The 12,055-nt window shown below is 34.0% G+C and overlaps 2 protein-coding genes across 3 annotated transcripts; one reads left to right on the plus strand and one right to left on the minus strand.

Moving 5' to 3' along the window:
- Window positions 1-1,084: 1,084 nt before the first annotated feature.
- Window positions 1,085-9,815, plus strand: LOC120144623 (patellin-1-like). 2 transcript variants are annotated; one of them, XM_039158654.1, is made up of 4 exons: window positions 1,085-1,097; window positions 2,415-2,423; window positions 8,616-8,907; window positions 9,276-9,815. In XM_039158654.1, the coding sequence occupies exons 3-4, from the start codon at window positions 8,653-8,655 to the stop codon at window positions 9,558-9,560; spliced, it is 540 nt and encodes a 179-aa protein (XP_039014585.1). In that variant the 5' UTR covers window positions 1,085-1,097; window positions 2,415-2,423; window positions 8,616-8,652; the 3' UTR covers window positions 9,561-9,815. The 2 variants fall into 2 exon arrangements, with proteins under 2 accessions (XP_039014585.1, XP_039014584.1); XM_039158653.1 differs by lacking the exons at window positions 1,085-1,097; window positions 2,415-2,423 and having other exon boundaries at window positions 8,548-8,907.
- A 226-nt stretch (window positions 9,816-10,041) lies between these two features.
- On the minus strand, window positions 10,042-11,821 carry LOC120144911 (WAT1-related protein At5g64700-like). The gene is made up of 7 exons (XM_039158863.1): window positions 11,629-11,821; window positions 11,474-11,536; window positions 11,278-11,394; window positions 10,780-11,032; window positions 10,511-10,669; window positions 10,260-10,411; window positions 10,042-10,195 (listed from the first exon to the last, which is right to left on the minus strand). Exons 1-7 carry the CDS (start codon window positions 11,799-11,801, stop codon window positions 10,042-10,044), a joined length of 1,071 nt encoding a protein of 356 aa, XP_039014794.1. The 5' UTR covers window positions 11,802-11,821.
- Window positions 11,822-12,055: the final 234 nt, after the last annotated feature.

A 12,055-nucleotide genomic window follows, 5' to 3' on the forward strand; every position in this document is an offset into this window, starting at 1 on the left:
TGTGATTCGTGTTTCGTGGTCTAAGCCTACTTGTGAGGACCTAATTTTGGTTCTTTATCGAAAAATAAAGAGGTTGAAAAAAGTCTTGAAAGCCTTCAATGTTCAATTTTATGATAATATCTCAAGTAAAGTTGGTGAGAAAATACAACAATAAAAAAAATCAGCTCTTGAACCTCAATGATAGTGGCTCTAAGGGTGTGAGACATGAGATCGTCTTAAGAAGAAAGTTGGAAGATATTGAGGCAACGAAAAATTATTTTACAGTAAAATAGATAAGATCCAATGGTTATGGGAGAGGGATTCATGCACTAAATTATTTTCACTCCTCAATTCTGATTAAACAGAAGAGAAAAGCGATTCATGTGATGTATAATAACCTTGGGTAACATCTTGTTTCTTTTTAAGAGATGTCAGCTGGAGCTATCAAATGTTTCACTAATCTCGTGGCTGATGGAAATATTGAAAGATGTTGAGTGATCTTTTAAAATATACCATCAACTTATTCCGACTTCTTATGTTTGCGAGAGTTTAATTGTGACATTTCCATGGAGGAAATAAAAAAGGCGTTCTTCCGGCAAGAGGATGAAAAAGCTCCATGTCCAGATGGTTATTCCTCTCGATTTTTAAAGGTTGTCAGGGAGGTTATAGGAGATGATTTTACCCTGGTTGTCAAATACTTTTTTGAGTCGTCTTCCTTACTCTTGACGTTTAATGCTATAAGTCTGACTCTTGTCCTAAAACTATATATACATCTAATATTAAGGAGTTTCGACCAATATCTTACCGTTCGGTGGTGTATAGAGCTATCACTTGGATTTTGGTGTCTCATTTATCATTCAAGGTTGTTGTATTATTAATAATACATTGCTAACTTATGAGCTGGTTAAGGGGTATGCTAAGAAGACACTATCACCTATATGTGTTGTAAAGGTATACCACCAAAAACAACATTTGATATTTTGAGTTGAGAGTTTATCCTTACGATATTAGAAGCCATGAGGCTCCCTAAAATGTTCAGAGGCTGAATTCGAGTCTACATAACTTTTCCTCGCTTATCCATTGTATTTAATATAAGTTTGGTTAGTTCTTTTAAGAGAGTGAGATTGATAGGCCATGGTGACCCACTTTCACCCTACATTTTTGTTTCGACTATGAATATGTTATAAAAAAATTTAAACGTGGATGCAGTTAATGGTACATTTCAATTTCAACTGAAATATAGGAAAATTAGGATAACTCATCTTTATTTTGTGGATGACATTCTCATCTTCACCAAAAGTTCCCCATGTTTTGGTTTTGGTGTTCAAATTGTACTAGACCAATTTTATAGTATGTTCGGTTTGCAGATTAATTTGGTCAAATGTGAAGTGCTTACTTGTGGTGTTCTGAGGGTTGAATTGGCAAGTATCAGTGGTAGCTTGGGGTTTAAAATTGGTATTGTATCACTTCGGTATTTATAAATGACGTTGGTTACTCAAAAGCTCTTGAATAAAGACTATAAAAGTTTATTGGGGTGAATTCAGAAGAGGTTAGGTCATTAAAAGAGTAGTAAGCTTAGCTATGCTTGGAGGTTGCAAATGATCCAACTTGTCTTGTTTAGTGTAACTAATTTTTGGAGTAGACATCTTATTATCCCAAAAGCTTTGGTGAGAATGGTGGAACAATTATGAATGAGATTTTTTAAAAGGTGCAGATATCCCTGTTTCTAGGATTTAAAAACCTTACTTGCTGGAATAGGCCTGTTTTAACTACTTGCTGCAAAAACTTCTTGTTAATGATGGGATTTTGTGGGTGGCCTAGGTTCGGGCCTATGTTATAAAAAATAGAGATGTTTAGGAGTTTGAACCAAAAAAGTGTATTACTTAGAGCTCGAGGAAAGTTCTCTCGTTTAAGGGGTCCTAAAAAAGCTGATTTCAGTAGTTGGTATTGATTGGAGGCTCTTGAAAACTAGGATAATATGGTATGAAACAAGGCTGGTAGAGAATAGGGTTCCTTGGCAGAAATTATTATGGTTTTCGTTGCATATACCTCGACATTTTATTATCACGTGAATGACGATTTTAGATCGATTAGCTACCAAAGATAGGTTACAACGCATGGGGGTGACTGTTGAGGAGCGATATGCGTTGCGTAGGGATGATTCAAAATAAAGAAATCATTTGATTTTTGGATGTTCATTTTTAACTGTTGTTTGGGTGATGGCGCTCGATTGTTGTGGTGTTAGAAAGACTATGTCCGAGTAGAAGTATGTGTTGGGATGGGCTATTGCTTCACTTAAAGGTAAGTCCCCTTGTGTTCTTCTACTCAAGTTAGTTTGGAATGTTTGTATATATTTTATTTGAGAAGAACGAAATAGACGTTGTTTTAGTAACAATGTCAAAACTGATCATGACCTTATTGGATTGATTCGTGAGGTTGTATAGGTGATTTTTTTTAGAAATTGTTATATTTTGACCTAATTTATAATTGGTAATTGAGTTAGATTTTATTGTAATTCTAATGGTTGAAGATTACTTGATAATAAGGTTTATTTAATAAAGTAAATATTTATTTTAGGCAAAGAATTCTTGGTAACCAAGTATTTGACTTCATAAATAGAAATTATGTCTTAGCCTTTAGAATAATGTGGGGGAGAATTATTTTGGAGAGATGCAATCCTTTTTGGGATCTCTCTAACTTTTGGTGTTTATGTTGCATAGATAATTTTGTAGGGGTGTTAGAAGAGTGTTTTGAAATGTATCGAATTTTAGTATCTATATCGGGTTTTAGTCTATACCAAGTTTTAGGATACATGTGATATCATGTATTTTTCTACTCTCAAATTTCTAACAATAGGTGTAAAGCTATGGTTCAAGTTGTGGAGTTTTGAATGAATTTGTTGTTGTGGAGTTTGTTAGCGATTTTGGAGACATGCAAGATAAGTTTGTTACAATGAGTTTTTAGTTACATGAGAGTAATTCTTGGTAGATTCGGCGATACTTCAATGGATATTGCGTAAGAATTAAAGTTGTTTAAAACTTGATAGCGGTGTTTCAACGGATATGCGACTTACATAAATATTAAAATTATTGAAGTTTTGAAGACCAATTTTTGAAGAAATTTTGGTCAAGGGGGAGATTTGTTATATCTTGACCTAAATTATAATTGATAATTAAGTTGTATTTTATTGTAACTAATGGTTGAAAATTACCAGGTAATTAAATTTATCTAATAAAGTAAATATTTATTTTGGGCAAGAATTCTTATGGAATAAGAATTCTTGATGACCAAGTATTTGACTCTATAAAGAGAAATTATGTATGTAACATCCCAAATCAGGGTCAGTGACTAAATTGCAAATTTTGTAAACTAGGTGCTCGATTTCGAAATAAGTTAAAAGTTCATGGATTTAATTGAAGAAAGTTGAGGTTGGATTTAATGATTAAGTTTGGAAATATTAAGGGTACTATGGTAATTTTTCAGGGAAGATTTTTATTTCCCTTTATAAAGGGTAATAAGTACGTAGGAAGAAGAGTCCAGAGCATTCTTCAGTCTTCTTCTTCCTCCTCTCAACCGTGAAGCCTGGTATAAGGTAAGTGGGTCTTTAGTTGGTTAATTCTTTCGTTTTAAAGCTTGTTTTGATTCTTGGGATATTAAGAAAGATTAAGGAAAGCTTTAGGTGGCTTAAACCTCAAAGATTAACAAGTTATGAGAAATTAAGAAAAATGAGTTTTTAAGTGAATTTTTTATATGGAAGGAGATAATAGATTGTGAAGTTGAATTGACTTGTCAAGGGTTAAATTAAGATATGAAGTGATAGAATGGGTTTTAGAACATGTTGGAAATTTAGTGTGATTCTTGAATGCCATGTAAATGATAGAATTTTGAGTTTAAAGAAGTGATTATGGAGTAGAAATGAGTTTAAGTATGTGTATGAAAGTTAGGAATATTAAAGGGAATGAAGTATGATGTGTTGAGCTGAAAATGAAGGATTTTCGAGCTCAAAATATGATTTCTGGGCAAGGGGAATCGGTACCCATTCAAGGGGAACCTATACCCCTTCAAACGAACAAGAATTTCCAGTATGTCATGGGGGAACCGATACCCCATAGGGGGGAACCGATTCCCCTAAAGGAAAATTGGGAATATGGGTTTAATAAGTTCGTTTAAGTTGCTAGTATCAAATTACAAGGTGTAGGCATCTAATAATTGCCTTAAAATGTATAATTATGTAGATTCAGAGCTTAAACGAGTTCCGGAACCATTGACAAGTAAGATCGATCAAGAGGAAAGATAAGAGATTGGAATTGACTAGTGAGGCCAGGTGAGTGCATATTCAATAGTATACGATGTGCGATGGGAATAAGACTTGCGATGAGTCTATTCCTAAAGTGTTACACATGAATCATGATTAAAGGCATGAGTGGAATATGCATGTATATGTTTGATTATGGATTGATCTGTTCTTTTATGTGTTATGATAAAGTATAAGTAATTACATAAGAAATGTTATGAATTATATGAGATATAAACTATGTGATCATAGTAAATATAATTATATTATAGGATAAGTGAAATAAGCTGGATAATATTGATCTATAGGATGAAGTGAGAATAGTACACTAACTAGGAGATTTGAACATAAATGATAAGATGAACATATAAGATAAGCTAGATGGGAAAGATTCATATGTTTAAATAAAACTATAACACATGGGTTATGATAGAAATTTATGAAGCTATATGAGAAGATTATAGGAGTTATATGAAATTGAATTAAGTAAACAGATTAGATTATATATATATAGAAATAATAGAAGAGATGTGTTTATAAGTCTGCCCTAGATGAATATGAATAGGAATTATAAGAGTGCTATATGATTTATATTAGGATAAATCTTGAGGATATATATATATATAGATAGAAATGAAATGAAATGAGTTATATGATACATAATTGATGAAATGGTGGATTACCTGAACATGTGAATATATATATATCTAAGAGAAGGCTTAAGATTAAGATATAAGCAATGTGACTATAAGTATATGTGCTCTAAGTGATATGACTATAGGTATTTCTATATATTACATATATGTTATGTATGTTAAATGAATTATGTGATGGTATAAGAAATGATATGAAATATATATATGTGAAAACAAGTATTGTTATGAGATAAGACTTATGACTATAAGCTACGTGAAAGTTCTAGGTGTTTCGATATATTATATGAATATGATCTTATGTGAACAAGATGATAAGTATGTTACATGAATAAAGGTGATTGGGTGAGAAATGATAGAATTATATGAAAATATGACATATGTGACATGTGAATTATATGGAAATGATCTACGTGTAAGTGAACTACGTGACTATGTGATCATATGAAAAGAAGCTATGTGATACGTGATATGTGAAAGTGAATTACAAGTTTATGTGAATATTTGAAATGAAATAAATGATAACGCCCATGTTATGTGTCATGAGAGCTAGGGGTATAGTTGGCATGCCAAGAGTCGAGGGTCTACGCGGTCCTTCGGGACATATGTATATCTTTGGAACATGTGTGAAGTCTGGAAAGACACATACTTGATCCCTAGTATATGTATATGATTCTTAAGGAATTCTATGTGGTCCTTATGGACATCATTATATGGCACTACGGTGCAATTCTACGCGGTCCTTCGGGACATATGTATATTCTTTGGAACATGTGTGAAGTCTGGAAAGACATACTTGATCCTATATGTATATGATTCTTAAGGAATTCTATGTGGTCCTTACATCATTATATGGCACTACGGTGCAATTCTACGCGGTCCTTCGGGACATATGTATTTTTGGAACATGTGTGAAGTCTGGAAAGACACATACTGATCCCTAGTATATGTATATGATTCTTAAGGAATTCTATGTGGTCCTTATGGACATCATTATATGGCACTACGGTGCAATTCTACGCGGCACTTCGGTGCAATTATACGAGCTGTGGTGACAGCATTAGTGCACAACCTCTATAGACTCACATATCGATAGTTCTCACATATGTACATGGGCTAATCCAGAGATGAACAAATAAGTTAGTGGTATGATAAATGCTATAGAAATGATATGTTTTGTGTGTATAGTGTTTGATTGAAAAAGTATGTGATTATATGATAAACTGTTAATGATGAATTATGTGTATGTATGTATTTACTGCAATTAATCTGATATGATTTTATACGATATGAAAAATGCATGGAATTGCTATAACATGATAGAACAGAACATGCATGTATCAATATATGTTTTAAAGTGCATTATAAGTTGTTATGCCTCACTAAGTCTTCGACTTAGCGTGTGATTGTTTCACACGTAGGTTTCGAGAAGAGTAAGGAGTGATGCGGAGCAAGACAGGTCAGTTTTCCTTACCAAAAGATCAGATCAGAAATATTTGACAAAGTATGTATTGGTTATGTATAAAGTTGCCATGTAATAAGTCATTAAGTACGAGCACTCTGATAAAGTCTTATTTTGATTTAAATAAAGTTTTAAATTTCCCGGTATTTTTCTTAAGAGTCAAGGTTTGAAAAGTCAATGTGACACTTCGGACTCGTATCCGGGTCGGATACGGGTTGGGGGTGTTACAATGTCTTAGCCTTTAGAAGACTCGTGTGAGAGAGAATTATTTTGGAGAAATATAATCCTTTTTTGGATCTTTTTAGCTTTTGAGATTTATGTTGCAAAGAAAATTTTGTAAGGATGTTGGAAGAGTGTTTTGAAATATAACATGTTTTAGTATCTATATCGGGTTTTATGATACATGTGATATTTACATTTATAGTGGATTATTGTTCATCTCGTCTATGGAGGTAAATAAGATCGAACCATGTTAAATCTTGTCTCTTGTGCTTGTGTTATTTCATATTGATATCGTTTTGGTTATTTTTTCTGCTCTCAAATTTCTAACATATACAATATAAAAAATCTTAACCCACAAATTTGTATAGAGTGAGGAATTGGAGATTGATTTTTTTTGTGTAGATTTCTTTTGGTGTTGTAGCAATTTAGTTGTTGTTTTCTTTTTTATATAATACATACATTTTATCTATATATATATATATATTATATTTTTATAAATTATATATATTTATTTTATGATATATGGTCATGCTTATGATTATTTCTTCTAATAATGTTATTTTTTATATTCGAATTTAAATTTTTTGAAAGGTATAATATGTTTCATTATTGTACCCAACACTTGTAATTTAAAAATACTGCGAATCATCTTCCCTGAGTGGTTAAATGAATCATTGTTGTTCCTAGAGGTCACGGTTCTAGCATTAGCGATTGCACGAGGGTGATTAAACGTTCATTGTCAAATGATTGAGAGTATTTAGAATATATACTACTTAGTAGTCACCTTAGTTTAATAAAATAAAATACTACTTCTTAATAAAGTGAATTAATTAAACCGACTTATTTTTGTTGTTGTAACTGTAGTAACTGATATTGTTCACTGCTTAGCACATACGACGATCTGTTAGCTAATAGTGGGAAGATCCTTTGGCCCTAATTTGTACGGATTTTTATTCTATGCCATTCGTTGTATCTTGCCTAAGTTAGACATCAATGCCCTTTATAATATATTACCAAAATTATCCCTCTTTGAGACTGATTGTTTCTTGACGGCTCCGAACTGCAGTCCTGGCCAGCTTAAATAATAATTGAAAAAAACATAACTTTATGTATTTAGTTATTGGATAAACTACGTATTTAATTTTTGTTTCATTTTAATATTTGTCGTTAAAAATTTCATACGTTTAATGATTAGAGTTAAATTTAAACAGGATACTAAAATGAAATAAAATTAAATTTTAAGTATGATTTAAAAAAAAATTAAAAGTTTAAGTACTAAACGGATTAAAACTGATAGTTTAGGTATTAAATGAATAATTTACCTTTATTTATTTTACATAATAATTCATATTTTAAAATATAAGTTAGTGGAGTTCAAGTAATGTGCATTAGATGTAAACATGTCAATAAAATTTGATTATAATTTATAAAAAAATGGTATAAACTGACCCTGATCATTTTAATTGAAAATTGAAAATTTTTATTTGATTTAATTATTTTTTATTAAAAAACTGTTTTTATCTTTTGAAATTTTGTATTTGTTCATAGGTTTTAACAAATGTAAACTCAGACTTAGGAGAAAAGCTTGACATGTCCCACCCGACTCTATTACAACTCAATTCCATTAATGGGAAATGGTCCCTTCTCCTTTGAAATTACAGGCATCGATGGCTTAATCCAAGGAGCCGTTTACAAAGAAATTAAAAACCGTGGCTAACTCATGCTCCTCGGCTTCTTCATTGGTCCACCTTCCACAATTAAAATATTCTCTTAATCAACGCTACAACAACTTAGGGTGATCTAAACCTTTACAGCTTGAGCCACCTGTTTTTCTCATCATTATTATTATTGCAAATTCCTTGGAGCATAGTTAAACATGTCTATTAGTTTCCGTTGTCTGTTTATATGCAATTTCCATTATATTTATCGGAAGCCAACCAGCCTAGCGATACTCGCTTTCCTTAATTTGCCCTATAATTCTCCTCTTTCTCTCTTCTTTAAAGAGAACAGGCTCTCTCTTTGGTTACTAAAGCTGTGGAAATATGGGAGGTTGCGCCACCAAACCTAAGGTTTTAAAGGCTGACAACCGCAGTATCCCGGCACCGCCTCCCGAGCCGAAGAAAGAAGCTGTTGCGGAGGAGGCAGAGGAGGGCGTGGACGTCGTTGCTGAAAAAGGCGATCGAGAGGCGGAAGGCGATGTTGTTGGTGATGATGTTAAGAGCAAGGATGTTGATGAGGCTAATAAGGTTGATGATGGAACGAGCAAGCCAGAGTCTCTTGGTAACTTGTTGAATGAGGTACCACTTTCTACAATTCCATGACTATGTTGTATACGTTTTTTTCAAAGCATTTGACTGGGATGATGGGATCTTTCACTTGAATATAATTCCATACCTGTTTTGGCACTATGTTTGATGTTTCACTGAATTATTATGATTGGTTCATGTGTGCCGTTTGGTTGATGAGAAAGTGAAATTGAAGGGAGAGATTCAAAAAGAAATAATAATAATAATAATAATAATAATATAATTCCACGTATGTTTTCCTGTTGATTTTATATTAACAAATCGAGATTCGAAGCACGAGATTGACGGGGAACAAAAGAACTTTATTTTTTTTCAATGTTCTTGCCCTATGTAAACTGACCCCCGTGTCTTTTTTGCAGAATGAAAATAAGAGCGTAACCGAGACCGAGACTGATAACAACGCGCCGTCGGAGCCGACTAAAACCGAACCACTGGATGCAGCGGATCAAGAATCAACGGAGGAGAAGAAGCCAACCGAGCCAATCGAGTCGACCAAGGAGCCAGAGCCTTTGTCTGTCGAACCCCAAGCGGCACCAGAGGCGACAGCAACATTGGATGGGGCTGAGCCTGAGACAGAAAAGAAAGAAACATCATCAGCTGCGGCAGTTGAAGGTGAAGAAGGGAAGACTGAAGTAGCAAAGTGAAGTTGCGACACTTGTGTTCAAACAAGTGTAATAAGTTCACATCTTGCTTCTTTTTCTGTTGGTTTAGGATGTTATAGAAATCAAGTACTTCACTTGGTTTACGGCTTTTATCATGTGACATATGTTTGTTGCTCTGAAATGATTTTTTTTTTTACATCCTAGTTTGTGCTTTTGCTTTCTATATTTTTTCCACTCATTCACAATGACATTTGTTTTTATCATGTTCAATTTATAAGCATGTATCTTAGATCTTAAGCCTATTAGGCACAACAGGTCCGAGTTTAATTTCGGACAATCCTCTCCTCTTATTATCAAATATATATGAGAACATATTTATACTAGTATTAGAATATCTAAAAAACGATATTTTAGATGGTACAAATTCAATACAAACTCTAATGAAACAACATTATCAGTTGGGAATCCATATCTATTCTCCAAAATGATTTTCATTAACATCCAAATGGTTGCCTTGAGCAATTCAAGAGGCATCATCAACCACTTTCAGCTCTGTGCAGCCTTTGTCTACATGATGTGCTGGTAAACAATTTTCATCATCCATCATTCTTTGCTCTCTGGTTTTCCCCCACAACACACTATATAGCCCTACGATCAGTAACACCCCACCTAACAGACTGCACAAATTTCACAAACGTTAATTAACAATTGAGGTGGATTCTAATAATGAGAAAATCTGACCTTCCTGTAGTTATGAACTGGCATAAGAGAACTGCTGAACAGAAGATTGTGAAGACGAGATTCAATGGTGTGGACATGGCCAAGAACACCGGCCCCTTCGCCTCGATAACCCACGCTTGTAGGTAATATGTCACGCCTGTCACCACTATCCCCTATACAAACCTACCAAATGTTTTATATACCATTGGACAACTGAAAATAGATGGTATATATAAATATATAAAGAAAAAAGGGTCGAAGTAGATGTTTACACAATAGGCTACTGCAAGGAGTCTAAGATTCCACCCCAGTCTCCATTGGTGAGGGTCTCGTTCCACACCAATAGCAATAGCAAATGATTGGAATGTGCTCAAAAGGCACTGAAGAGCTGTGAAGAGAAGCTTCGAAGGGTACTTCTTCAGAACCAGACCCTATTTCACAAACAAATTAATAGGCTTTTAAGTTTTAATCATCTATGCTAGTATAAGTACAGTTTTATCATATATTCCATGTATTTTGATTAAGGTAAATGGTCGGCTACCTGTAGAACCAACCATAAGCCCCAAAAAGTGTTGGAAAGCAACATGAGGAGACAACCCTTTATCCATGCCTCGGGCCCGGAGGATGTTCGGCTCGGAAGTGTCGGGCTGTGGTGGTGATCGAACAGGTGGAGGCAAAAGAGTTTGAAATGGGGACCCTTGTAGAAGGCAAGGGTCAATGCACCAGCCAAACATATTAGTATACCTACAAGCTTTGCAAGCCCGGCGATCGTCTTCAGTTTCAATGCCTCCATTCTGTGATGCAAATTTCAACCTTTTAGTCAATTCAATCAAATCTCATTAATAGATTAATCTAAATCGAATTTAAATTATTTACCAAAAATACACAGATTTTTTGAACTTATCAATTAAGATCTTCACGGATATTACTCAAAAAAGAGGGAAAAAAGTTATACACAAAATATTTGATGGCAACCAAAAAGAAAGAAAAAGGAAAAAGGTTAATGAAAATATGTTTAAGAAATAGACTAATATTCTACCTTAGTAATACAGCAATGAAAAAAGTGATGACGGGCAGGCAATTCGTTGTTGCAGCAGCTAGAGTTGCAGATGTATAAACCAGGGCGATGCCATTGACATCCAAGCTCAAAGTTATCCTGAAATATTTCCAAAACCCTAAACCCGAAACCCAAACCCCATGCATCTATACATGATGATAACTTCAAGTAGACTTACCCGATTAACGATAGCATAAAAATCTTGCAGAAAGTCACTAATGATAGAGGTGGCGCAGTTCTCCTTCAGTTTGGGAAGAAAATAATAATTATATTATTTCCTTTTTTTTCCAGAGAAAATCTAAGAAATTAAACACCTGGGGAAATTTATCTTACCACTCGAAGAACAAGGCGAGAGGGACCAGTAAAACGGTAGCAGCAGCTTGTCTGTAGAAAACGAAGACAAAGTTGTTCATACCACCATCGAATGCAGCCTTGGACACCAAGAACATGCCTGCATAAATGCATTGCACGAGAATTACTGCAAGATAGGGCTTCTTTTTCTCCATTTTTATTTTCTTTTTGGAACTTGAAGTGCATGCAACAATGGAAGACGGGTTTATATATAGGTTGAAGAGTGTGGGAATGGGCGATGGAAAGTAATAATGCCCATTGAAAATATGGGAAATGTAATAAGATGGTACTTTAGTTAAAATGTAAATGATTTATAAACTTTCGCTGTCCAAATCCTCGAAAGCAACGATTGCTTCTTTGTAACGAGACGTGTATGGTGAAGTTATTAGGGAATGCTTTTGGAGAAGGG

This window comes from Hibiscus syriacus, unplaced genomic scaffold, assembly GCF_006381635.1.
Source record: "Hibiscus syriacus cultivar Baekdansim isolate YM2019G1 unplaced genomic scaffold, ASM638163v2 tig00110890_pilon, whole genome shotgun sequence".
Lineage (NCBI taxonomy): Eukaryota > Viridiplantae > Streptophyta > Magnoliopsida > Malvales > Malvaceae > Hibiscus > Hibiscus syriacus.

Excerpts from the sequence above, each read along its gene's own strand:
- LOC120144623 (XM_039158654.1), top strand. The coding sequence starts at position 8,653 with ATGGGAGGTTGCGCCACCAAACCTAAGGTTTTAAAGGCTGACAACCGC. Across the intron at positions 8,908-9,275 it reads TTGGTAACTTGTTGAATGAG|AATGAAAATAAGAGCGTAAC; the intron begins GTACCACTTTCT and ends TCTTTTTTGCAG.
- LOC120144911 (XM_039158863.1), bottom strand. The coding sequence starts at position 11,801 with ATGGAGAAAAAGAAGCCCTATCTTGCAGTAATTCTCGTGCAATGCATT. Across the intron at positions 11,395-11,473 it reads TTTATGCTATCGTTAATCGG|GATAACTTTGAGCTTGGATG; the intron begins GTAAGTCTACTT and ends GAAATATTTCAG. Across the intron at positions 10,670-10,779 it reads GCTTATGGTTGGTTCTACAG|GGTCTGGTTCTGAAGAAGTA; the intron begins GTAGCCGACCAT and ends TTTGTGAAATAG.